Below are 27,108 nucleotides of genomic sequence, written 5' to 3' on the forward strand. Positions count from 1 at the left end.
ACCTTTGGTTTGGGTAACCCCTGAGAGTTGAAGGAACATGGCGTGGGCAAGGAATTTTCTCCCTGAGAACACAGGGCTGTGTGTGCCTGGCAAGCTGAGACTTGTACCTCATGCCACCAGCCAACCTGGTCTAGAGTGGAAAGACGGTATTCTGTGTGGCCAGAGAGGTTGGCTGTATTCACTGTGGGCTCACATGTGCTCTCCAACACACACACCATGGATGTGTACAAACACAGGCCCCCACACACATGCACGTGCACACAAACCCAGAAAATCTGCGCAACCTACTTACAAATAAAATTAGACCCTGAGGAACTCATTCATTATTGAATGGAGATTTTTATGTTTACATTTTAAAATCTAAGCCATGATTTCCTTAATTTTATGGAAAAGTATTCAAGTTGTTATAAATGTACCAGAGATGGGTGTGTGACAGCTGGAGTGCCTATGTCCCCAGATGCACACACATTGAGACCCTAACCCCTGTGAGCTGGCACAAAGAGCTGAGGCTGTAGGAGGTGGCACGAGAGTAAGGCCTCATGGAAGGGATCAGTGCCCTATGAAAGGGACCCCAGACGGCACTCCTGCCCTCTCTCCACCAGGTGAACACTGGGAGAAGCCAGCCATCTGTGACCACAGGGCCCTCCCCAGAGCCTGACTGTGCTGGCCTTAGACTTCCAGCCTTCAGTGCTATGAGAAGAGAATTCCTAGTGCCCAGAGCCACCGAGCTGCAGTGCTTGGATAAGCAGCACAGACAGACCAGGACAGTATGCAGATAAAGGAACCCAGGTCCTGGGCGAATCCAAGGTCCAGCAGCAACCGGGCATGATTGTGGGGCTGCCTCCTGCTCCTCTCTCTGAAGGAGCACCCCCAGGAGGTGCTCAGGAACACCAAGCAGGTTTCAAGCGTCCCTGGGTTCCTGGGCCTGGTGCCCTCTTATGGACACCATGGCTCCTCAGGGAAGCTCTCCTTCTATGCAAGTACCACCCTTCAAACATGCTGCCGAATATCCATTAGAACATCACTAGTGCTGTTTTTAGAAATGATTGAGACCCAAAACCTGAGAAAAGAGCCATATTGACTGTCACATGCTTGCCAACAACCCATTCTAATGTGGATTAGCTGCCGTGAACGCCAGGCCCTTAGCACGCCTCCTCCTCCAGGGCCCGAGACTCTCCTCTGGATGAGCACAGGAAGAAGATCCTCCCAGCCAGTGGGCTCTCTGCTGGGCACCTGCTCTTTCATGACCCGACCACCTTAGGACCTCCCAGGCTCCCAGACCTGAGACCAGGGAGGAAGAGGTGGTGCCCAGGCTATGCCGCAGCATCCGGCAGAGAACCTGCTAAGCAGAGGCACTCGATGTTCACAGCAGCCCCTGTCCCTGTCCCCGAGCCGAGAGCCCTTCCAAAAGCCAGGGCCCTGTGGATGGCCACAGATCAGGACCCACCAGGACGCAGCCCTCCCTGGCTCTCTGGGCTCCCCTCCTCTCTTCCTGAGCCCACATGGTCTGTGACATAGACAGTAAGTCAGAGAAAACCTCTGCGGTACTTACCTCAGTGGTGACTTCTTTAAGTGATAGGTTGAGGGATTTTATCCTCTCCTGGAGGCTGGAAGAATCAAAAACAGGACATTGGTCTTCCTGGAACCACAGGTGGATACCCCTGCATCAAGAACACTGAAAAGAATGAGTGCCCACCACCTGGGGCTGGAGAGAAGCAGCGGCAAGAAGATGCCAGACTGACCCCACGGGGCATGGCGCTGACGTGGCACTCGGGAGCAGAGCTCGCCTCCTACTGATGCTTTACTTGGTCAGTACTACACCCGCCACCATCCCCAGGGCACGTCTGCTGGCACAGGACTGCAACCCATGTGCCTCCCAGCAGCAAAGCACTCAGACCTGTGACCAGCTTGCAGAAGTCACCCTGCCTGGGCAGCTCCCACTGGTGGGAATCAACCTCCACGTGGGTGCCATGGGCTCAGCGCACACGCACGCGGGCCCCTGCATCAGGGCAGCCTGTTGGAGATGCGCAAGGAAATCATGTCTTAACCTGTGCCTGCTCCGTCTTCCTCTCCCTCCCACGCACTCCTCACCCCCACAGAGTGAACCTCAGCGAGTCCAGGATCAGTGCGCTGCCTGCCTCCAGTTTCCCCAGGGACCAGGGCAGTCCTGGGGTGGTTAGAAGGCTCAAAGTCCATGGCACAAGTGAATGGACACCAAAAGACCTGGATCTTGTCCTCAAGGCTACTGCCCAGTGGAGATGGCACATGCAGACCACCAACCACAGCACAGAGCAAGATGAGGAGGACCAGGAGGTGACACAGGAGGGACCGCTCCACCAAAGCTGCCACAAGGCAGAAACTGGGGGCAGTTCAGAAACCAGGGAACGTCGGAAGCCACCAGGAGAGGTGGGAAGTGAGCCCGGCCTCAGAGCAGCAGGGAGGGCCGCAGTGTGGAAACAGGCGGAGCATTCCAAGTGGCCCCATGACCAGCTGCACCAGACACAGGCCAACAGGAAGGAAGGTGCGGGGGTGGGGGGTGGTGAGGGGACCAGAGTGAACAGGGGATGGCGACACCGTCTAATCTCAGTGGGGACAAATAGGCAGCTGGCATGCCATCCAGGCTGTGTGACTGCTACGAGGGAGGTGACCCCTGAAGGACCACCAAGCTCTGGTTGGCCTTCAGCAGCCGGCTGAGGAGCTAGAGCTTCCCTAGGCTCTGGGATCATTCTGGTATCATTCTGGTTTGGGACATGAGAACAACAGAGAAGGGATATTTTTGGTTTGGGGAAAATTAATTGGGTAAAGCGATGAAAGAAGACTTTGAAAAATAAATCAGTGTGAAAACCAGGCAGCTCCTTCAGCTAGGCCAGGCGTGGGGTCCAAGCCTGCAGAATGGAGGTCAGAAAGGAAGGGGAGGGTCAGGCCACAGGGCGTGGTGAGGTGAAGAGTGCCGGGGAGCCCTTCTCCTTGATCCGCTCAGGAACCCACTCATCTTCCAGTGCTCGGCACAAAGCCGAGGCCCTTGCAGTCTACCATCTGCAGCTGCCAAGAATGCAAGACACTGTCGTGGTGCAGAAAGAGGATGGTCCTTGATAAACGGTGGACTGCCGAAGGCAACGCCAGGATGCAGGGTACTGCAGGGCAGGAGGACACTTGGAGCACCTTGCCAAGCAGGAGTGGTGAGGTCTGGATTAGAGCCGAGTGGCCAGTTTGCTGGGCTTGCTGCCTTCTCCACCTGCTGCGAACACACACAGACTCATTTCAGCTGCCAGTCCCCAGAGCCGGAGCAGGCACAGCCGTCACCAACCTGAGGCCTGCTCTCACCTGTGGAGGGTCTTCTATCCAGCTGAAGTCGACCCACAGGAGGAGTTGAGGGTGACAAGGGGCAGGGCACGTGGCATCAGAGTCCTCTGATTCGGGGTCACCATTCAACAACAATGAGGGTGACCGTGGGCACCGTGAGAAACAAGTCAGCTCCTGCCTGGAGAACACCCTGCACTGCCTGGCTGCAGCCCAGGTTTCTTTTTTTTTATTTTTTTAATATTTATTTTTTAGTTTTTGGCAGACACAACATCTTTGTTTGTATGTGGTGCTGAGGATCGAACCCGGGCCGCACGCATGCCAGGCAAGCGCGCTACCGCTTGAGCCACATCCCCAGCCCTGCAGCCCGGGTTTCTGAGAGAAGGTAAGTCTGAGGGTCCCGCTAGCACACAGAGCAGGCAGGTCCAGCCACAGAGGCTGCGGGGACAGAGGGGCAGAGCTCCTTAGCCAGGGCCTGGACTGTTCTGCCTCTGACCCCAGCAGCAACAGCACCAGCTCCAGGTAGTTCTGTCCCTCTCCAGGCCCAGGGAGTCCATTCAACTCACAGACAGTTAATAAAGGGTTCCCACATACCTGGACCTGCACCAGCATCCAACAGCACAGTGTGAGCACAGGCTCCCAGACACACCCAAAGTCGAGCTCACCCACTGACAGCTGAGTAGAAAGGAGGCTGCTTTCAGATACTGAAACTTAGCTGGCCCAAGTGCCAGCACCTTGGGCTGACGTCTAACATACCAAACTGAAAACCAGCCAAGCTCCAACTTTCTAGAGGTTGATGCAGTTCACGGGCCTGGACAGATCTGGCCCTGCTCTGGAAAGAACACTGGTCTCCTATCAAACATCCATGATGGACCAAGAGGCAGCGAGGCAGATAATTGGATGCATTGTTTTATATTTGATTTGATTTATATTTAATTTACTTAATTTATGCTATATTACTTTTTCAGTAGATTTACCTTCCTAATTATGTTTTGCTCAGACTAATATTAACATAGTTGCATCCCTGGGGTACACACGGAATGAGAGCAGTGGGGGGTGAAGAATATGAATCATCATCACCAGGCTGGGGCTTTCGAGATATTTTTAGAGTGAGGCCTCTTAAAGTGCTGCACAGAACTGACACATCATGTGGGTCCCGGGGCTCTGTCCCCTGGCGCAGGGACCCCACGCCCACTGGGCACTGCCGCCATCACACTGAGGTCCCTGAAATCAGCTCCAGAAGCAGGTTTTGAACAGGAAACCACCAGAGTTAAATGCCTCTTGGGCTTCAATCATCAAATGGAGTCCCCGTGTTTCAAGAGCATTCCAGGTTGTTTGTGAAGGTGGTGAACTCTCAGATCCAGTCATGCCGTGCAGTCCACACAGACACTGGACAAGCTTCCACTAACATCTGAGTCTACTCTATGGCAGTGAGTATCCTCCCTTAGAACAGCCGCCTGGGAGCAGCAGAGGCTAGCATTCCTGGGGGCTGCTGTGTGCCGGCACTGCTCCCCATCCTCCACACAGACGAGTGGATCTGGGCTTCCTATAGCTCTGAGATGCAGGCGCCATGATTATCACACTTCCTGGCAAGAAAACTCAGAGAAATTCAAGCAACCTGCTAGGGCCAGCCAGCTGAGGAGCCAAGGCTAGGGTTCTGGGTCCTCCTGTAGGACAATGGACAGTATTGGTCCATGTCCAAGGCCATCCTCACATCCAGAGGTTCTAGGTCCTCCTGTAGAACAGTAGACAGCACTAGACCATGTCCAAGGCCATCCTCACATCCAGGGGTTCTGGGTCCTCCTGTAGGATGGTAGATAGTACTAGTCCATGATCAAGGCCATCCTCACATCCAGGGGTTCTGGGTCCTCCTGTAGGATGGTAGATAGTACTAGTCCATGTCCAAGGCCATCCTCACATCCAGGGGCTCTGGGTCCTCCTGTAGGACAGAACTAGACCATGGTCAAGGCCATCTTCATATCCCACAGTTTGGGTTGTCTCCAGATTACTCTGGACACTGCTCACCATGTTCAAGGTCATCTTCATGTCCAATTTCCTTAACAGCATCATATGATAGTAGGCATAGACTTCAAAGAATTTGTCCAGGCAATGGTCACACATCCGAGCCCTCCCTGGATCTCACCTGGTGTCACATCAGGCTGAAGGACATGAGCAGGTGTACTACCTATAAAGTGAACAGTCCAGGTCTCCAGCCCAGATCCACCTCCTACCACACTCTCCATTTCCAGGTTTCAGACTACACCCAGCATTAGCAGGGAAAGCCCTTGGATGGGCTCTTGCCCTGAGTCGAACTCACAGGCAATGCAGAGGTTCACAGGAGGGTCTCTGAGGAGTGCACTGCCAGGAACATCCACTGGTAAGGCCAGAGCAGTCTGCGTGTTTCCAGGGTGCTGCCGAGAGGGGCATGAAGATGCAGACAGACAGGGGGACGAGTTTCAATGAGCTGGATCCAGCCACAGCCTGAGCCTATGCCCCTCCCCAAGGCAGAAGCCAGGGCATGGATTTGCACAGGGAAATACCAGGGCTGGGAGGGGAACGGAATGTCCTGGGCAGATCCTAGGCTTGCTGCTTGGGAGGAGTGACCCCCATATGACAGAGCCATCATTTGCTGAACATGGAGCCATGGGCCAAGGGCCAGGCTAAAGCTTCAGAAGACTGACCTCCCTGTACAGAAAACAGCAGCTGGAAGCAGGAGAGAGCTGAGAGGCTTCACCAGTCACTCCCTCTCCTGGGTCCCCGGCACCAGCTCCTGAGCCAGGGGTCACTGTTGTCATCCTCCCCCAATCAGTGGGTGAGGGAAAGGGAGGGAGACGGAGAGGGACAGGGAAGGTGCTGAGGTCAGAAGCCCTGCCTTGGCCCAGTGTGGAGCCCCACTGCATCTGCCCGCACGGTGCCCACAGGGCTGCCACATCACTACCCACCTCAAGCCCTGGGCACCATGCGTTTCCCTATCCCTCATGTCTCAGCATGTCTTCCGTCTGTCTGTCCAAACTAAGATGATGAGCTCCTGAGCACCAAGGGCCAAGTCCTGGGAACCCTCCACAGTGCAGAGCACAGGACGCGGTCCATGGTAGACAGACAAGCGAGCTGCAGGACAAGGACAAACGCCAGGCAGCAGTTCCCCTCTACTTATGGAGACCTCAGGGAAATTACTAACCTGCTCGCACTTTCCCTTGGCCGTGAAATGGGCACAGAGATGGAGCCATTCAGAGAGCAAAGCTCGACACACTGCGTGGTGTGGACGGGCTCACCAGATCCTGGCTGCCAGCACTTCCCCTCTTCCCAGTGGAAGTACCCAGACTGGGTGCCTGTCCCTTGGTAAGCAGCCACCTTCTCCTGATGACGGTTCTCAGCAGAGATGGCATCAGAATTTCTAGCCAGCCGTGCCCAGCAGTCTTCAGAACGAGAAGCTGCCCTGGGGATATCTGGAAGCTGCCGGTGGGATGAGCTGCCAGGAGGAGCTCAGGACAGCCTCGCATATGAAGAACCTTCCCACTGAGACTCTGATAGTGCTTCCGTCAAAACATGCGGAGAACTTAGGGAACACCTGCAGCCCAGGGCAGCCAGCAAGGTCCTCCCTCACCCAGGCCTAACCCACAGTCCCCAAGAGCAATACCTCATTATGTCTTCCGGTGGCTCTGCCTGGAAGTGCAGCTGACCAGCTGCGGTCAGTGTGTCTTGCAGGGCCTTGCTGAGTGCCTGCAGCTGGCCCAGGGGCAGCCGGGCCATGGGCTCCATCAGACCACAGCCCTGCCACCGGAGCAGTTGCTCCTGCTCCTCCAGCTCCTGCCCCAGCCGCTGGTTCTCAGCCTCCAGCACAGACAGCCTCCTTTGAAGAGCTTCCATTTCTTTCTGCAGAGAACCCAGAGGACAGAGTTGGTGAACTGATCCCACCCCAGGCAAAGGGCCGCTGACGGTGATGTGTGTAGGTGAGGGCAGGCGTAGGGACAGGAGCCGTCACCGGCCCTTGGAGCCTGCAGGTTCAGAGCTGGCTGACCTAGGAGAATCGCAGCGGCCTTCTGTTTCTGGAGGGTTGGCAGAGCAGGCCCCGGATCTGACTGGAAGGGCAGCCCATAACAACGGGCTGACTTCATGCCAAATGCACAGACAGCGAGAACACGGCAGCAAACTTCCCACAGAGACCCGAGCCACAGGCCAGCACAGGGAAGGCCGCTCTGCCCCCAGACACAAGAACTTACAGAGGAAAATGTAAACCTGGCTCTTGGGACTGCAGGTTGAGAGGCACCGAGATGCTGCAGAGGTGGGTGCCTGGCACCTGAGGTCCATGAAAACAGCCCACGAATCTAACTTCCACCCACGAAGCAAACCCAGGTCCACACGGCCCACAACTATCACCCGAGCTCGAGGTCAATGAATAAAAACGGCAGCAGGTGACGGAGCACCAGTGTGGGCACCGTGTCACGGCCAGAAACCACAACACCGCCTTGGGCTCCTAAACTAAATCAGAGTTTCTGGGCCCGAGCCCCGAGTTCTGGGCACTGCTCCCGGCCGAGGAGAACACAGCCTCACCCCAGGGTCTCCATCCCTGGCGCACGTTCTTTCCTCCCCCGGGGCCACAGGCTCTCTAGGGCTTCTGCCTTCTGAACCACCTCCTGCCCAGGAGCAATGAGAGAAATGTCAAGGGAAACAGCACCCCAAGTCTCCGCAGACCCACGTCAGGCACAGTCGACAGGGCCCCTCACCAGCCTCTGGCTCCTCCCAACACCAACCGCATACCTCGCCTTCTTTTCTCTTTTTGTTTTTTTGTTTTTAACTGTTGTAAAATACAACGCAGGATCTGGCACCTCAGCCAGCTCTAAGTGCACAGCGCGGTGGTGAGGTACACACCCAGCGTCCCCTGTCTCCTCCACCACCCATCCCAGAACCCTTCATCTCCTCTAACTGGAACTCTGTCCCCCTTAAACACCAATTCCCCCGCCCCTGGCAACCAGCACCAGCACTTGCTGTCTATGCACCCAGCTCCTCTAGGAACCTCAATGGAGTAGGATCACGCAGTCTTTTGTTCTTATGCGACTGCTGATCTCACTCCTCCATGCTCATCCACGTTGTAGCGGGTGTCAGGACTTCCTTCCGTTTTGAAGCCTGCATAATACTCCCTCAAATGTCCACACCACATTTTGTTCATCCATTCATTTCTTGCAGAACCTAAGGGTTGCTGTCACTTTGGCCCATTGTGAACAATGTCCCCATGAACATGAGGTCCAAAAACTTCTTCCAGTCCGTGCTGTCAGTTTTTGAGAAACACACCCAGAGTCAGACTGCTGGGTCATGCAGAGGTTCTATTTTTTATCTGGAGGAAACTGCATGCTATTTTCCATAGGAGACCTATATCCCAACCCCAAGACGGATTCTTTAATGTGTGGTCAGACCTGGTGGTTTCACTGCCTAAACGCCCCAGGGGTCCCCACTGCAGTCAGCGGAAAGCCCAGGCCCTGAAGAGGCCCTGGCGCTCCGCCCAGCGCCCCTGCTCCAGCTGCTAGGCCCCTCCCCCAAGTGTCTGTTCCAGCCTCACTCCTCAGCCCACCACCCTGGGCGGCACCCAAACACGCCAGTTACCTGATGAGGCCCTTGCCAAGCCTCCCACCTGGCACAGTGCTAGTTCACAGTGGTCCCGACCACAGAGGGCCTCCTGCACGTGGTGGGTGCTCAGGAAGGCTATGCAGTGTGGGCCTCCGCCGTTCCCCGAGCGATGCCCACACTGTGATCCGGCATCACCATGCCTCCAGCACGAAGCCCCTGGGCTAAAATTGTTTCTCTGTCCCCTAAGACATTCTCAGCGACCGTGCAGAACCCTGACTGGTGACCATGATGAAGCATGAGAGCTAGATCTCACGATTCCTCGCACCTGCCTCCCGGCGAGCCCTCCGGTCACTCTCCTTTCCAATCGAGCAAAGCTGAGACCCCCTTGCGCAGTGGGCTTCCGTGGACAAGGAAACGCCCTGCCTGTCAAGGGCTCTTCACTGGCTCACCTGCAGCTGCTGCCGCTCTCCAAGCAGCCAGTCCCGCCGCGCGGCAGTCACATGCAGGCTGTCACCTGCTGTGGGCTCCCGTGGCCACGGCTCTCCTCCGGGTGGGGTTTGGGTGTCCTCGCTGCAGGCCCTAAAGGAACACACACGTGTTGGCACAGGGGTGCAGGACCACAGGTTTTTTAAGAGCAAGAAGCTTCACAGAGCAGCCCAGCTGCTGTGTCCCCTGAGGAAGCCCCCTGTGCGTTTCTGTTAATCACGCCGCCGAGGCTCTAGCTTTTTCTCCAGGCGGATTCCACCCATCCATCGGACCTGCTCTCTTCCAGACAGCAACCCCTCATCCACGTGTGGCTACCGAGCACCTGGCACGTGACTAGCCCAAACTAAGCTGTAGTGGGAGTGTAAAATGCACATCTGATTTTAAAGACTGCGTGTGAAAACAGTGTGCGGTAACTCACTAGGGAGGCCTCACGCCCAGCACACAGTCCTACGTGCAGTTGGACATATTGGAAAGTCAGTTTCACCTGCCTTTTACTTTTGTTTACTGTGACTAATAGACCTGTTAAGGTCACGAGCAAGGTGCCCATTCTGCTCCACTGGACCTCGCTGACTTGCACCGAAAACAGCAAACGCCAGGCAGAGGAGACCTGAAACAGTCTGGAGTGATGAGAGAGGCTTGGGGCCAGGCTCTGTAGAGCAGTTTGCCAAAAGGCTCCCCAAAGCCCCTTAGAACCCTGGGAACACCCCGGCTCTCGCGGGAGCCAGCACCCTCCTCCAAGCCCCCCACGCATCGGCCTCAAAGTTGGCCCCTCAGCCTTACAGCACTCGATTTCTACCTCTTTGCAGGAACAACTTAGAGCAGAACCCTGTCCAAAGTGCAAGGATCCCGTCTGAGGGACACGTCAACCAGACTCCAAGGCAGTGGCCGTGGGGAAGGCAGGACCACATGTGCGGAACCTGGGATCCCACTCCTTCAGAAAGCTCCACCAGATCAAGACAGAGACACAAGACCCACCAGGCACCCCAGAGAGGGAATTACATGTGGTGAGCCGTTTCTGTGAACTGTGGCCGCCATTACAAGATGGCGCTGGTTTCCCCTGTAGTCTGTGACAAACAACTCCTTATCAGAATGAGTTGGCATGCTGTGACTTGGCACCCTGTGAGAAAAGTCCACGTGGCAGCTTCGCATTGGGGCTTGAGGTGCTTTATTAAGGCTGGGAGGGGCATCCAGGGGTTAAGAAGAAAAAGTATCAAGGACCTGAATAAACTGCTGAGAGAAGATTCCCAGTTGCGTCTTCCTTGCGGGCAAGGGGTCGCGACAATTACACAGGGTCAAAGACGCAGCTGTCACCAACAATGGTCTAAATGCAAACCCAAGCAGCAAAAAATGCCACTGCCCACTGACCAACGGGCACAGGTCCCTATAAGCCGAGTCGCTGGTGAGAGCAGAGAGTGGGCCTGGAACGCAGCAGGACTGGATTCTACACTCCACCTCTCAGAACCTAGCCTAGGGGAACCGCATGGCTGTGCACAGAGTGCTACAGAGACATCGCAGGATTTCCTAGTGGCCTTGCACTGAAGGCCCAATTGCACGGCCACCTGAGGGCCAGCGTGGTGAACCCCGACCCAAGGAGGTCAGCCAGCAAACCTGGGCCCCCAGGGGCCAGCAGCCCCCAAACTAGGTCAGGAAAGAAGGCAGCATGGTGGAGAATGCCCCTGCCTACTGCATTCTTTTACGGCAATACGCACAATGTGAACCAACTGTTTACAACAACATGCGCGTGAAATAGAAGGAAAACACCGACTGGCTACCAACTCTCCTCTCAGGCCAGTCTTGTCTAGGGCTGCGAGGGTGAGCACACACTGTTTTCTAACAAAAATAAAACACATTTTCCACCTGTTTCCACACATGCTAAGCAGCTGCACTTTGACCTGAACATGCCCCCACCAACCTGCCCGCAGCACTTGGACTTGTCTCAGTTCCAAACATATCCCACCAATACCTCGATTACAAGGGCACATCCCCAGCAGGGATCTGTGCCTCAGACAGCTTGGAGCATCAACTCAAGCCCATGTCCTAAGACCAAAGTAAGCCCTGCACACTATGCCTGCCTGTCCTCCTCCTTCCCAGCTCGTCAGGAGGATCCTGAAGCTGCAGGTGCTTGCCCACGTGCGACCACAGGGCCTCTGCCCCTCCACAGGTTCATACAGGGCCGCACCCCACAGTCCTATAGAGGAAATGCTTAGGGAGCTCTCCGAGCCTGGCCCTGAGGAGGTGCTGGGGCCTGTGAGAGGGTGAGTGCTGCTCTCTGGGGAGTGGGCTCCTGCCCTGACGAGAGGGCTGATGACTGAGAGTAAGCTGTTGGAAGCCAGCTGGCTCCCTGCTCACTGTCCTCTGCACATTCTATCTCCCCTTCTGCTTCCTGCCATGTCGTGATGCAGCCAGGGGCCCTCACCCAAGCCAGCACCATGTTGTTTGGATCCTCAGCTGCCAGAATCATAAGCCAAACGAGCCTCTTTTCTTTACACATTACCCAGTGTCAGGTATTGTATTACAGTAAAAGAAGGGTCCCAGACAGTGAGTAACAAGCCTCAGAAGTGTTGTGCTTCTGTCCCCTTCCATTCCCATCCCATCCTGGGCACACCTTCAGGAGAGTATTACTAAGCCCACCTACCAAGTGCTAGGGGTTGTGCTTGCTGCTGAGGACACCGTGGTAAACAGGCTCGGTCCCTCTGTGGAGCAGGGGCAAACCTATCAACAGACACATCACCCTGCAATGGAGACACGCTCCACCCAGAGAGCACGCCCAGGACCCAGCACCAAGGCAGGACACCCCAGCTTCAGACCTCAGCTGAGCCCACCATCCACGTGCTCAGGAGAAGACCAGGAGCATGTCAGCGCAGCTCCCCAGGGGGCCACAGCCCTGTGGAGAGGAGAGCATGCCTCCATTCCAGGGCCCAACTCATGCAGAGTCCTGGACACTCTGGGGACGGCCACTTACCAGGGCATACCCCATGACTGAGAAGACTGCCTCCTGGACTTAAAGGCAAATAACAGCAGTAGTAACGAGAAGTGTTTACCTGTGGTGACATTGACCACCTGCGCTGGGGACGTGCCCCTTCACTGGACTCCACTGTGTCTGTTAGAGACCTGAAGGAAATTTCAGTATTGAGCTTGCCGACGAGGGAGATGTCTCAGGAGATGAGGAGGCTTGCAGAGGAGGCTCAGCGAGCCCCCAGGAGAGGGGCGGAGCAGGCCGCTCTATGCTGTGGTTCTCGCCAGAATGCCCGGTGCTGGACCCAGGGGCTGCACCACTTGGCCCGGCCCAGCCCTCTGGACTTTTATTTGGAGACAGGGTTCTTGCTGAGCTGCCCAGGTTCCTCAGCCTCCTGGATTGCCCCCAGTGCAGGTGACACCCCACCCACCTGGTGAGAAGTGGCCTGTTGGCTGCTGCCAGGGGCCAGACATGCAGGCGGAGGCACAGCCGTCCAGCTGTCCTTGGACTGACCGACCTTCAAGTCTTCCCTCCTCTTGATGGAGAGGGCAAGGACATTGAGGCCTTCCCTCCAAGGCAGATGTGGGAGTCAAGCTTGTGCAAGATGTGACGCTGAGCACCTACTATGTGCAGGCCCTGTCCTCCTACTGGAGCCACCTGGGGAAGGAGAGGGAGCTTGCTGTGCCCTCCCCAGCATCTCCACACTTGCCTCAGGAAACAGGAACTCCTGAGTGATGGACACGTTGTCCTGCATAGGGTGGAGAAGGTCAAGGGCCAGCGGGCCTGAGGACTGCCACACGCCTCGAGACTCCATGAGGCCCTTGGCCCCATGGCTGTGGAAGAGGGTACTTGTCCTCTCTGGGCCCAGGGCTCGGCACATGCCCGTCCTTGACTACGAGGCAGATGCAGCTAGCTCTCAGGACTGCCCCACTGCCCAGCACAGGGAGGGTTCAGCCAATGTCTGGGACTGAAGGAAAGAGTCGCATCCTAGAAACCTAGCCTTGCGTTGTTCTCCAGCTCCGGTCTTTCTTTGCACTCATTCGTTTCCCAATTTGCTCTGCTTGTGCTAATATGGAGAGTTTCCTGAGGGGCTGGGGCTGGGCTCAGTGGCAGACGATGGCTCAACACAGGGTGGGGGCTGGGTTCTATCCTCAGCACCACCAGTAAATAAATAAGATAAAGATCCATGACAACTAAAAAAAATTAAAAAAATAAAATAAAATAAAAGAGTTTCTTGAATTTCCTGAATAGAAGCCCTCTGGGTGGGGTGGGAGTCGCTGAAGGAAATCACAGGCAGCCACGGAGGAGCTCCAGGGGGTTGCTGGGAATGCTCCGAGTGATAGTTAATCACAGTCATTACTTAATCCACGACAAAGCCCTCGTGACCAGTCGCGGGCCTCTCCAGTTCACTCTCATGTACAGAAGGGCTCCACAGAGGACATGGCGCAGCTCAGTAATGAGGCACCTTCCACGTCCTCTGTCCTCAGCACCAGGCTCCCTCTGCCCCGAGGATGTTCCCTTCACGTTCCACAAGTCTCCACCCGTAATCCCTGATGTCGGTGCCAGTTAGCATCCCAGATGCAAGCTGATCAAGATGTGGAATGAGCAAACCCACAGCGGCAAGAACTGAAACCACTCAGCGCTCAGTGCCAGCAGAGACCCAGTGTCCAAGACCCCACACTCAAACCCAGGGCTTCACACTGGCCCCATCTGGGCATGTCCAGTACCAACAAAAACCTGAGTCTTCCTACTCCACTGTCCCTGCCAGCAATAATTTGAAGAACAAAACCTATTGTTAGAGTAAGATCCTTTACCAAAGAAAAGAGAGGTTGTAAACTGCTCAGGAGAAAACTCCCCATTCCCTGGTCACATTCAGGATGCAGCCGTTGTGGGTGGCTGTCCCGTGATACTGAAAGGGGAGTGCAGCCCCAGTGCCAGCAGATCCCATGCAGACTACAGGGGATGTGGCCCGAGAGGAGCCACATGCCACCTCCTTGCCAGCACAATGCTCACGCCCAGGGCCTACAGTGCCCTTAACCTTGCAGACTGACACCTTCAGAAGCTTTTGCCATTGAGAATGCGGAGGGCTGGAGCAGAGGCCCAGCTCTGCCCATGAGGTCCTGCCCCACTGCCAGGGCAGTGCCTGGCTTGCACAGCCTCGTGGGTAAGAGGAAGAGCAAGCCTCGGCCTCTGGTGGGGTCAGTCTTTGTGGGGCCAGGGAAATGGCTGTTTTATGCCACTGCTGGGCCCAGCAATTCTAGTCTCATTAAGGACCAAAACCTCCAGGTCAGTGCTGCCCTCGGTGGTTGGAGGGAGGCCACCGGGTCCAGCAGAGCCGAGTGAGCCCTTCTGAAGAGCACCGCAGTCACCACCTCATGACACTCTGGACCAAATCCACGGCACACACCTGCATGTGGCTCTGTCCCTCAGGGATAAGTGTCCAGCCAGTCCTAGAGCCCCAAAGAGTGATGCAAATCTCAAAAGAGCTTCCTCAACCAACTAACAACATTGCAAGTTACCTGGGCCACTCGTAGATGAATGGGATGTGGGACAGTTGCCAGGATGATCCAGGCAATCTCAGTGTTCCTCCTTGCAGAGGTGGTTGGTCTAAACGCCGAAGGGAGAAGGCGATAGAAGTCACAGCCTTCCTGTTGTGACAACTCGTTCCACTCCTGGAAACGCCCCCAGGAGGGAAGCAGGATGTGGGCCTGGGCTTGGGCGGGTACGGTGGCCTCAGGACAGGCTACAGCTGGGTCTGAACCCAAGGGGGACCTGGGAGAGCTTTGTCTGGGAGTTGTAGTTTATGACCCACTAATTCCAGAGCAAGCCCCCGGAGCCCCTGTGGCCCAGTCGACTTACTCTCTCCCCTTCTCCCTTCTCCTGGCTCTTCTCAAAGCCATGACAGGCTCTGGAGTGGGACTCCAGGAGTGGGACACCACATACCAGTGTCCCTTCTGGGTCACTCCCGTCAGCTCCAGTTCAGGATTCAGAAACACTGCCTGGCATGTGTGTAATGATGGTCCCGAAGGTGCACATGGCCTGCCTCACTCAGTGCACGCCACCTGAGCCAGGCACTGTAGCCACTCCCTGTTAGGGGGGCCTCTGGGGAACCACCTCGGCCTGCAGGAGAGCCAGCACTTGGACCCTGCATACGGAGGGCACAGAGCCTGTTGGCCAAGGAGACTGTGGTGACGGAAGGACTGGATCAGAACCCAGGCAGGGGACACTTTTAACTGGACTGCATGAAAATTAGTGACTAAAAATGACCCAGATGTCTGTGCCTTCTGCCCAAGGCCTCCTTAAGAGACAGGAGGAGCCGCTTCAGCAGGTAGGAGAATTACAAAGCATCTGCATTTGTCCCCACTGAGGGGAGAATCCCAGGGAGTGAGTGCCATTGCCAAACAGAGGGACGCCCACACCAGAGTGACAGGGTCTGGCGACACCAGGAACGCAGGGTCCCCAAAGACAGCACCCAGTAGTGCACCTGTGTGAGCATACATGGCTGCTGATGGAAGTCCACAGCTCTCATCAGAGTCTCAAAGGTACATCTGCTTCCAGAGAGGCTGAGAGGCGTTTATCTGTGTTAGTGTTGAGACTTAACCAGTTAATGCTACTGGTTTATTTTTACAGGAACAGACAGGTTCCTTGGAAAATTCCTGATTTGCGGGGAACTTTGTGTCCGCGCTCCTTGGTGGCTTCTGGGAGAACTGCAGGCACCTCCCTCCCAGGAGGCCTAGAGTCCAGCCAGGTCACTGGCCGCAGGGGCAGCTGGCGTGCTGAAGGACAGACTTCTCTAATTGGTAACTATGCAATCATGTTAACATGCATTATGAGGAGGTAATAAAGAAGAAGACTTCAATGCACTGTGGTCTAGCTGTGGCAATTACAGAACAGGTGGCCATGGCAAAAGCAAAGGCAAGAGAATAAAAAATGACCACAGTCAGGAGCACGATCTGACCCACCCCCTTGTTCTCTGATGAGGGTTAGAATGAGAGGATCTGACCAGAGGAGACATTGGACTTGGAGGTAAGGGCTGGAGCCCAGGGAAAGGGTCAGCCAGGGCAGCCTCGCAGTCCTCCTGGGGAACCACGCAGGAGAGGCCACTGAGACGGGGACTCAGGAGAAGAGCTGAATGGGGAGAGGGCAGCACACGTGGACAAGGCATGGCTAAAGCGACAGACACTTTCGTGGGTGAAAAGACAAACTCAGTAAAGGCCAGGGAGGTGTCCTGAGGGAGATTGAGGCGTGGGCAGGCACTGGGGACAAGTGGAGGGCAGAGCTGTGACTCTGAAGGAGCCAACACCTGGAGGTGTCTGAGACACCCGGACCGTGCAATGTCCCACAGCATGACCTAATACAGTCATAAATGCAGGATACCAGCTTTATTTTGGTTGATCCCGTTCTGTGAGGAGCAAAGCCAAGACTGTAGCAAAAGTCTCACACTCTGTCCACCCTGCTGTGGCTCAGATGCGAGGTATCCCCAGAACACCTGTGTGAGACAGTGCAAGAAGGCTTAAACCCCAAATCAGTGTGTTGGTCCCTGAAAGGAACCACTGGAGGTGTGAAGCAGGTGGGTATGGCTGGAGGAGGTACGTCCCTGGGGCTCGTGGAATATATATCTTGTCCCCACTGAGAGAACCGTCTCAGCTTCCTGGTGCCATATGCCCACCCACCATGATGATCTGCCTCTTCTTGGGCCCAGGGCCATGGAGTCGGCCACCTACGGACTGAGACCTCTGAAACTGTGAGTGACTAATAAACTTGTCCTCCTTTAAACCTGTTCTTGTCAGGTCTTTTGGCCATAACATCCAAACGCTGACTGGGACAAGCCTCTGCCAAATGCCCAGGAGAGAGGGCCTGGGGACCGATCACCCACTACTGGACCTGCCCAAGCCCTGGGCCTGGCCACCTCACCCTTCCATCCAGATGTGGACGTGGTGGTTAAAGGAGACCTCCGGCACTTGTGGCCCTCAATACACAGAGGAACCTAGCCCCCAGAATTGCCGTGACAACTCCTGCCGGTCCACGGGCGAATGGACACACCAACCGAGGGCCATCCACACAGTGAAACCCCATCAGCCTTCAGGAGGAAGGATGTCTGATACCTACTGCAACATGGTAGACCTCAGGGATGTCACGTCAAGGGACAGATGCCAGTCACAAAGGACACACACTGTGACCGCACCTCCAGGAGGCACCCAGAGTCTCAGAGGCAGAGAAGGATCAGTGACGTCTGCAGGCAGGGAGTCCGGGTGCTGTTAGTGGGGGCAGAGTTTCAGTTCTGTGAGACAAAACGTCCTGGAGATGGACAGTGGTGACAGGAGTATGCTTGGCACCACTGCTCTGTGCACCGAACGGTGACGACAAGGTGGATTGTATGTTGTGCACATTTTATTACAACAGAAATTAAACTAGTTACCGAAAGCACTCAGTAACTATTACACACGTGTTTGTTAAACAGAGACGATACACAGGCTGCGTAGACTGGGGTGAGAATGAGAAATAGCCCAGGATAAAGGAAGAACTATGGAGAAGGTCAGGCTGGAAGAGTCCCTGTGAACAGGCAGAGGACCGGAGGAGCAAGCCCAGAGTCGGCCTGCGGAGAATGCCCCTAAGAGGCCACCTCACAGTTCCTCAGGGCTCCCGCAGACAGGAAGGGTCTATAGTGCCCTGCCATGCACGCCACTTGAGGATGCCACTCTGGGGAAGGAGGGCCTCGCAGCCCAGCCAGGCTTCAAGGAGGCACCAAGACGAACTGCACAGCCTGTGCCCTGTGCTCAGCAGGGTCAGTCTGGCCTTGTGCTCGTGAGGGCAGCTGGAGGAGACTCCTGTCCCCCTCAGGCCTCACCAGGGAGGGGACAGGCAGGCAGTGACCCTCCACCTTTTAAACGTGCTAGTGGCGGGGACGCACCCTCAGAGGTCCGGCTTAGTTTATCTGTGGCGGAGCCTGGACAGCAATAGTTTTAAAACTCCTTGGATTCCAGCATGTAGCCAGATGGAGGCCCATTGGGTTGAAGGTCAGTGCCCTCCATGTCCCTCCTCCTCAGCAGGTCCCACATCTGCAGCTCAACCAACCATGGATCTACAACAGCCCCTGAAGAGTTGCATGGGTGCTGAACATCACAGGCTGGGTGGCCTGTTGTTATTCCCTGAACAGGGTGGTGAACCACGCAGGGTGTTCCCGTTGTGTTAGGTGTGGAAAGTCCCTAGAGGTGGTCTGAAGACACTGGGAGATGTGCACAGGCTCGTGCAGACACTGCACCATCTGATAAGGGACCTGAATGTCTGTGGGTGGGAGCCCTGGGGTCTAGGAAACACCACCCTGCAAACTTGAACAACTATAGTGCCAATACCAGGGAGCCTGGGGGTAAGGAACAAATCTGCTCAGAAGCCAGAGGAAGGCTCAGGACTGTCGGGCCACCTGTGGGTCTCACAGGGTGCTCAGGAGACCCGGCTGCCTGGACAGCCCCCCATCACCACCTCCTTGGACCCTTGGCTCCCAGAGCAAGCCAGTGCCTTGCTGCCTCAGGCCCTGGTTGAAGCTCTCCTGTCAATCAAATAGCAGAAGGGGCTTCTTTCTCTAGCAGAATGACCCCCAGGTCACTTCCCTCTGGAAAGACCCACCTGCCCCAATAAGGGACACCTCCCAGGAAAAAGCAGCTGGGGGGTCTCCACGGCTAAGCCCCTCCCAGCCCAAGAGAAGATGAGGGAGTGTGGTGGTGACCACCAAGTACTCACTGCTGAGCAGCAACCTGCAGGATGGCTTGGGCCTGCACAGCCAGGTGGCCCAGGAAGCTGAGGAGAGCCGGCTGCCTCGAAGGGAGCCCCAGATGCAGCCCACCTGACTCTCGCTCCAGGTCTTCTAACCTCTGTTTCAGCACCTCAGCTAGGACCCCAAAGCAGGAGAGAGAAGAAAGACTGTGAGACTCAAGGCAGATAAGCCAGGCCTCTCCCCACAGCCCCAGCCCGCCCTTGCCAGAGTAAACCAGGGGAAGAGGCTGGTTTCCATGCCAGCGGCGCCCCCGAGAAAGCTTCTTAGAATTGCTTCTCTAGCCACAGCGGGGTCCCCACCTCACATCAAGGGGAAACAAGCTAGTGCCCGAGATTTGATTTTAAGAATGTTTCCTCCACCACCACATCCAGGTACAGCCCGTGACAGCTCCCAAGGCCACTGAGGCAGAGTTCACCTCCCTACGCTGGCCATGCAGCCACATCTGCCGTAAAGTGGGGGGTCCTGTGATGGGGCCCCAGGTCTCCAGACAAGGGATGAATATGGAGTCACTGCAGAAACCCGGCTCCCCTCCCACGGGGACTCGCCTCGTGAGCAAATTCCTAAAGAACTAGAAAATTTCCCGGAAAGCTCTGTGGCAGAGGTCTCAGGATGCCATTCCTCAGGCTTCTGTCCTAGTGGCCCTTCCCAGGCAGGTACACCCTGGCTGCAAACCTCTCCTCCAGAGGTCTTGGGTGGAGGACAAGGTCCCAGGGAGCCACCTCCAGCCCGAGAACACTCTCCCCCTCCTAAACGCCTGCACAGCCCCAGGGTCCACAGGCCATTTGCCAACAGGGGCACTCCCACGGATCTTGTCCTAAATTAAAAGTTTCAACAAGCTTGTCACTTTGAACAATGCATTTCATCAGTCAGAGGCAGTAAACACGGGCCATAGGGCACCTCTGGACTTGACTCTTCTTCCATGCTGGACCCCTCCCAGGGCGCACCCTGGATGAAGCAAAGACAGTGAGCAGGTGTCCAGATAGATGTCCCATCTCTGTGCTGACCACTGACAGCCCTTCCCACAAACTGCCAAATGCCCTGGAAGCAATAGCCAGAAGCTGCCTCAGGGAATTTAGCAAAGGTCATTCTAAGGGGTGTGGTGGCCACACCTGTAATCCAGGCCACTGGGGAAGCTGAGGCAAGAGGATGGCAGGTTCTAGGCCAGCCTCAGGAACTTTGCGAGGCCCTGTCTCAAAATAAAAATTAAAAAGTCTGGGGATATAGGTCTGTGGTACAGCACCCTGGGTTAGTCCCTGGTACCACCAAAAAAAGAAAAAAAAAGAATCATTCTAAGGACACTGGCCAGAGCCCCATTGGGATGGTCACCAGCAACCTCATAGCCTCACGCCTCCCAAAGTGCCTCTTACTCCTGCAGTCCACCAGCCATCGGCTACTGGGGCCAGCTTCACGTCTGGATGGCACTAAAGGTGTGTTACCCTCTGGGTTCCCCAAGTTACACCCCTGTTCACTGATCAGCTGTTCCAAGAAGAGGGAGCTCCCAGCCAGCACCGAGGCCCTGAGGTGCCAAGCACTCCAAGTCTAAGGGACATTCTGATGGGAAACCAAAGAGACCAGGAGAGAGGGTAGGGGATGGGCTTGGTCGTCAGAGCCACATGAACTTGTAAGGACTTTGGTGTTGACCCCAAGGAAGATGGGAGCCATCAAAGGGTTTTGAGTGGAAGAATCCATGACCCAACTCATGGTCAGCAGGATCCCTGGCTGCTGTGCTGGGAACACCTGTCAGAGGGTGCACTGAAGTTCAGTGGAGGCCACCCGCCCACTGCTCCTCAGCACACACAGTGAGTGCCTGTCCTTGAGCTGCAGGGTGGAGTCGCATGACAGGGAGCAGCCTCCTAGGTCCATGAAGGAAGAAGCCACACACAACGGCGGCCTGCAGAGCAGGTTGGTCCCTGCTGCTCTGTGGGGTCACGGAACAGGTGGCATGAGGCATCTGAGAAGCCAGGCAGCCACTCTACATGCTGAGGGCCTCCAGGGCTGACGTCTTCTCAAGCCACCATGCTCCAGTGTTTACAGAATGGCCAGGAAAGCACTTCCTTGAGAGCTGCTCTTCAACTCACATTGCCACACTTGCTGTGTAGTGGACCAGTTTGCTGAGAGTCGCACTGTGATGAGATGCGTCCCCACCGTCCCGAGCACCCCCCTGAGCCTGTCTGCTCCAGATTCGTTTCAGGCTTACTGCAGCCTCCAGGCAAGATGACCACTGCTAGTGTCTGCCACGTGCCCAGTGTTACGTGTATGATCCCCAAGCTTCTCGACAACCCACAGAGTGAGTCACTGATGTGGAGAGGGAAACGCCGAAAGCTTAAGTGACCTACCCAGGCCTTGAGGCCCACCTGCAGTGGAGGCAGATTGGAGCCGATCTTTTCTGGCGCCAACCTCTGGGTTTTTCCATTCCACTTCACAGGAGCACCCCAAAGCTCACCTCCCCTAGCATGCACCCGTGACACAGGGGTCTTTTCTGCCTATTCACTTGCCTGGGCCCGGAAGTGATGAGACCCACCTGGTGGAGGCTGAGCCTTATCCACCTGTCTTGCCAAGAGCTGGCTCAGTGCCAGCCACAGGATAGGCACTGAGGGAGTGCTGGGTGAACAAGTGAACCAACATCTCTGTTTCCGTAAATAGGGACGCCGCCACCACCTGGGAGCTCTGGGGGTGCCTGGCACAGAGCCATACGTCATCCATTTCACCTGCATGGAGGCCCCACAAGGGAGACTGTGATTTCTACTTTGCAAATGAAAAACTGGGGCTTGCAGAAAGCTGAGGAAATTCTTCTAGGTGCGTCACACAACCATGTGGACTCAGAAGCAAAGACAAGTCTGTCTGAGGCCAAAGCCCCTGTCCTCACCCCTGTTCTTCCCATGGGTGGACATCACTCAGGTTTCCTGTGGCCACTCAGCCAGTGTCTCAGGCCAAGGATGCGGACTACACAGCAGCTCATCCTCTGCCACACTGCCCCTCTCCCATAGGAGGTGCCCAGCAACCACAGAGCACACACAGGGATAGTCAGTAGCCCTCAGATGTCCACTCCTGGTAGGAGGCAGCAAGGGGTATTTTAATATTTCAAGACGGAAACAGGGAGCACAACGACAGGCGCACATTGTCTGTACTTGATGACTACAGGGATGTTCAGTGAAAAACAAACCTGAGAGGAAACAGGAGTGTTGACTATCAGCTGTGTGATGGGGAGTGATTTCATCTCAATTTCTCTCTCACTGAATCAGCTGCGCAATCTTGAGCTGCTTTTATTTAGAAAGTTATTAACTTGCTGGTTCCTTATGCTAGTCTTTGATTTCTGCATAAAAATGGAGATTTGGTTTCCTCAGATTCCTGATGCTAAGCTGCTTAGAGTAAGCCTGGCTTCTGTGGGTCACTCCGCCTTTCAGGGGACACCAAAGAGGATTTCTGGAAGCTCATCTTCTGTGCTTGCGAGGTGTGGAGGGAAGGCTGGGAAATCGCTCTGACGTGGCATCAAAGGGAAGCAAGTCTCGGGAGGGACAGGAACACGGGCAGAAGAGCGCTAATTTGACGGTGACGCTGGCCCACTCAGCACTTCGCTGCCGGCCCTGTCCTTGGTATATACTCATTGATTTGCTCTGACAATATTTCAACAGAAGGTGAGGTTTGAAGCATCTGTTCTCCCCCAGCAAAAATTTACCATGCAAAATAATTAAATTGTGAGTGATCACAAATTGCAAAAGTAGGGGGATTTCCAATGCTCGCCCTAGGTCCTGGGCGCATGGCAGGATTAGCAACCTGTGTGCAGGGGCATGTGTGGGTGTGCATGCGTGCTGTCAACACACCCTGCAGGCAATGCTAGAGCAGCAGTGCACGGGCACATCAGAAACCACACGCCCTGAGGGGGCAGCTTCCAGGAAGAGCGCGACTCCGCATCACTCCAGAACCTTCCTTGCCTCGACACTCTACTGGAGTCCAGTGTCCCTCCACAAACACCAAACACCAGGGGTCCTAGGGAAGCCACTAACCCACCAACTGAAATTTGGTTACTTTTCAGTAAACCCTCATATTTTCAGGACTGTACATAAAAATCCTCCCTAGAGTTGTGTTTTCACAGTGAAAAACTGGTCACTTGCATATGTGGTCCAGGCTCATGGCTCAGAATCAGGGGTGGAGGAATCTCCACTGGCACCTGTCCAGGGAAAGAGGGATGAGCTCGTACACCTCTTCCTAAGTCCATGGAAGCCACCAGACCATCAGTGTTACAATTGCCACAACCTCATGGATGTCCCACCATCATCACCACCAATAATCACCACTACTGCCACCATCACTACCATATCCTCCATAACCACCACTACCTCCACCACCACCACCACCACCTATCACCACCACCATGAGCCTGCCCCCGTGCACCAGCACTCCCACCACCATCGCTGCGTAACACCATTCCTGTGGCCCCTACTGATTACTAGGAGACAGAGCCACTCAACTCTCCGCTGTTTGTTAAGAGACTGAGTCAAAAGTTCTTACTAAAGAAGGGGACACGTTCTTCACATCATTTCTAAGTTGTTATGTTACAGAAAACTCACAAGAATGGGCAAGAGAGGAAAATCGACTCCCCGTCAACAGAAGCCCAAAGGGACACATGGCACCATACTGACAGCATCCACAGTGGCCGTGACTCCGTCTGGTATATATTTGAACTGTCTAAAGACTAGATTCAGGGTTGGGAATATAACAGTGGTGTGAGGCGTGGAAAGCCCCGAGTGTCACAGAGGCTGGTTTTTGTCGAGCCCGTCTCTGCCCTCCAGCTCAGCTGTACAGAATGTGCTGCTCACCTCCCTTCCTCACAACCCTTCAAGCCTTCATGACCTGAAAGTCCTTGTGACAGTGGTCACCAAGAAGGGATTCGCGGCTTAGCAGGGCTCCCACACCCACGGGATAGGGTTGGGGCTTAAGAGCAGTCTGACACCTGCCTCCCACCCGACCTGAGACCTCTCCTGATGTAATGTTGAACTGTCAGAACCTCTCTCAGCCTCTGCTCCTCCACAGCAAAATGGCCTCGCCTGGGGACATCCCTGGGCAGAGGGCCCAATCCTAGGTCAGGGCTGCCTGATCAGCACAAGGCAGGGTGCAAGATTTAGCTTCAAGACCCTTTCCAAGTCCACTCACTAACATTGTGCCCAGGCTGAGCATGACACTGAGAAGGCAGTCCATGGGGAACTGAACAGACGGCCCTTCCACGGCACTCCCAGCTGGTGGGGACCTCCGTGAGAGTCACAGCTCTTCCATGTGAGACGTGAGCATAACCCAGAAGCACAAAAAAATATAGCAAGGCTTTAGCAGTAATACTGCTTAAAAACTGGGTTACAACTTAATACCCTTTCCAGGCCCCTCTAATCCTTAAAGCTCCGCAGGGCAGCATCAGGAACCCACCAGACCCAGAGCTGCCCCCTTGCTCTGCATTACAGAGACACAGGAGCATTCAAACCCACATAGAGAGCGAGGGCTTGCCACCCGTTTAAAATTGTGTGAAGTCTGAAGGAGAAGCTCTTGCTAAATGCAATGAAGGTCCTCCTACATAAAATAAGGTCCATGCCAGTCTTCATTTTAATGGAACTGAGATACATGTTCAGTCATTACGGAAATGGGCTGCTTGCTTGGGCAATGGCGGACTCATTTGGCAATCCAGACACACAGCTGTCAGGTGGGTCAATTCTGTTCACTGAACACGGGTGTTAGCCAGGTACAACCCACTTAAGAAAATCACCAGGGGCTGGGGATGTGGCTCAAGCAGTAGCGTGCTCGCCTGGCATGCGCGGGGCGCTGGGTTCGATCCTCAGCACCACATAAAAGTAAAATAAAGATATTGTGTCCACCTAAAACTAAAAAGAAAAGAAAATCACCAGAGCAGCTCTTTAGAGCAGACAGTCTAAAGTACCCCATCGGCTGCCGACAGGACCGGGGGGAATTTCTGCCAAGCAACACTACAACCTGAAGGTCCAGACAGGGGTTCTCAGGCTGTTTTCACAGCAGCAGTGACTTTGAGAAAGACACCACTGAAATCTGGATGTTCACTTTTTAAATTTCTCCTTCACAGGCTCCTTTATCTTCTTCCATGTTCGTTAGAGGTTCCAGGCCATTAGTAGATTGGCGTGCCTCTTGGGCCATGTAAATACAACCGGCACCAAGGTTATTTTTGGAAACCACACAAATGGAAGACTCCAAACATCTACTCATTATTTCTCTCTATTGATTTTTGGCCGCACTCGGTTTTCACTATTAAACCAACATGGCACCCAATTAGTTCCTATGAATAGACTTTTCATGAGTAATTTGCTCTGCTGGTGTTTTCATAAAAAATTAGCTGGACACATCTGTTTGTCAGCACTCAATACCAGTGCTCATTCACCCCTTTAATGGCAACGCTGCAACCCGCAATCTTTGAGGACTTAATTGTTTTTTTATAGAACATCTCTGAGCAGATTCCTCTCTAATGGAATTCGGGATGTTAGGAGCGCACCATTGAGCAGCCACCACCATCATTATTTTAAATACATAATGCAAATCCCGCTGTGTGCACAGCCCTGTCTGGAATGGACCAGGGGAACACACACCAGCACTGCCTTCAGTGCCAAGGGGATTTCACTAAATTGGTCTTGTGTCAGCATGAATAGCTTAAATTCTTTGAGTGGCATAGAGGGATCTAGACACAACAGCACAGTCCAAAAAACTCAGAAGATTAAATTGTTTACACTAGCCTGAGTTCTTCTAATTAGGATGAAATCCAATCCAAAGGAGCAAGGCATGTTAGAATATTAGCTCCTTGGAACCAAGTAGAATTAAGCTGTCTTCTTTTGGCAAAAGCACTACAATATGAGTAAACATGACCTTCAATTCAAAGGCAAAGTTAATCCAGAAAAATCACAAAATGGCACCAGTGATAAGAAAACTAATAAAGAGTCATGCTCACCAGGTGCCGAGGCCCATGCCTATAATCCTAGTTGCTTGGGAGGTTGAAACAGGGGATACAAGTTCAAGGCCAGCCTCAGCAACTCAACAGGTCCCTAAGCAACTTAGCAAGACCCTGTCTCAACACAAAAATAAAAAGGGTTGGGGAGGTGGCTGTCAAGTGCTGGGTTCAATCCTCTGGTACCAAAAAAAAAGAAAGAAAAACCGAGCCTTGCTTCCCTCTGCCCTGGCTGCAAGTGGCACCTCTGTGAACTGCAGTAGGATCCAAGGACACAGAAGGCCCCACAGGGCAAGATGGAGAAGTGCCTCCAGGCTCCTCAGACCCTAGCAGCTCTCACAGGTAACGGGCCTGGATGGAAGCACTTCCCGGAGCAGGAACACAGTGGGGAGAGGTGCAGGTGTGAGAACCCGCTCAAGCCCTCAAGTGGCTCCCATGGCAAGAAGGCAGCCCCAGCCTCCAGCCCTCCTGGGTCAGCAGGTTACAGGACGGCACTCCGAAACTCTGAGCTACGGAAGGACCCTTGGCAACTCCAGGACTCTTCCTGGGAGCTGAGGCCGAACTCCTGGGCCAGATGGAAACTCCCAGAAGGCGCTGTCCGGCTGTAGGCCAGAGCTGGACAAGGATGGCGAGGCCAAGGGTGATGACACTGGTTGACCTACCTCCCAACACCTACTGTGCCTAAACAAAAGGCACCTAGTGTGCATGCAGTAGTGAGGGTGCAGAACAGCACTCAAAAAACAACTCTCCATTGAAACTAGAATCTGAAAACTAAGCATGGTAGATCATGAAAGATGCTACTCTAAAGACTAACACCTGGGGGTAAGTGAAAGCCAGAAGGGGAGCGCATGTCTCTGCCTCTGATGTAGGAAGCAAATCAAAAATGAAACCATCCATCTGCTTTTAGGGTCAGGAGACAGGTTTAGTCCTGGATCCACCCAAGCAACTCTGTAGTCTGAGGGTTGACCCACCGCAGTCCCTCTGCCCCTGTAAGGATAGTGACACTAGATGAACCTATGCGAGGGGTGATCGTGACAAGGGGAGAGGAAAGGGCTGTGAAATACAAATGAAGGGTTGCTGCAA

General features: G+C 54.6%; 1 protein-coding gene across 1 annotated transcript in view; it reads right to left on the minus strand.

Moving 5' to 3' along the window:
- Disc1 (DISC1 scaffold protein) overlaps window positions 1-27,108 on the minus strand; it is a 193,430-nt gene that overhangs the window by 125,311 nt on the left and 41,011 nt on the right. The window contains exons 4-7 of the mRNA XM_026413137.2: window positions 19,043-19,190; window positions 9,312-9,441; window positions 6,938-7,173; window positions 1,553-1,607 (exon numbers count right to left, since the gene is read on the minus strand). Coding sequence (XP_026268922.2) covers window positions 1,553-1,607; window positions 6,938-7,173; window positions 9,312-9,441; window positions 19,043-19,190 — 569 coding nt within the window. The remainder of the gene's footprint in view (window positions 1-1,552; window positions 1,608-6,937; window positions 7,174-9,311; window positions 9,442-19,042; window positions 19,191-27,108) is intronic.

The sequence above is a fragment of the Urocitellus parryii genome, chromosome 9, assembly GCF_045843805.1.
Source record: "Urocitellus parryii isolate mUroPar1 chromosome 9, mUroPar1.hap1, whole genome shotgun sequence".
NCBI lineage: Eukaryota > Metazoa > Chordata > Mammalia > Rodentia > Sciuridae > Urocitellus > Urocitellus parryii.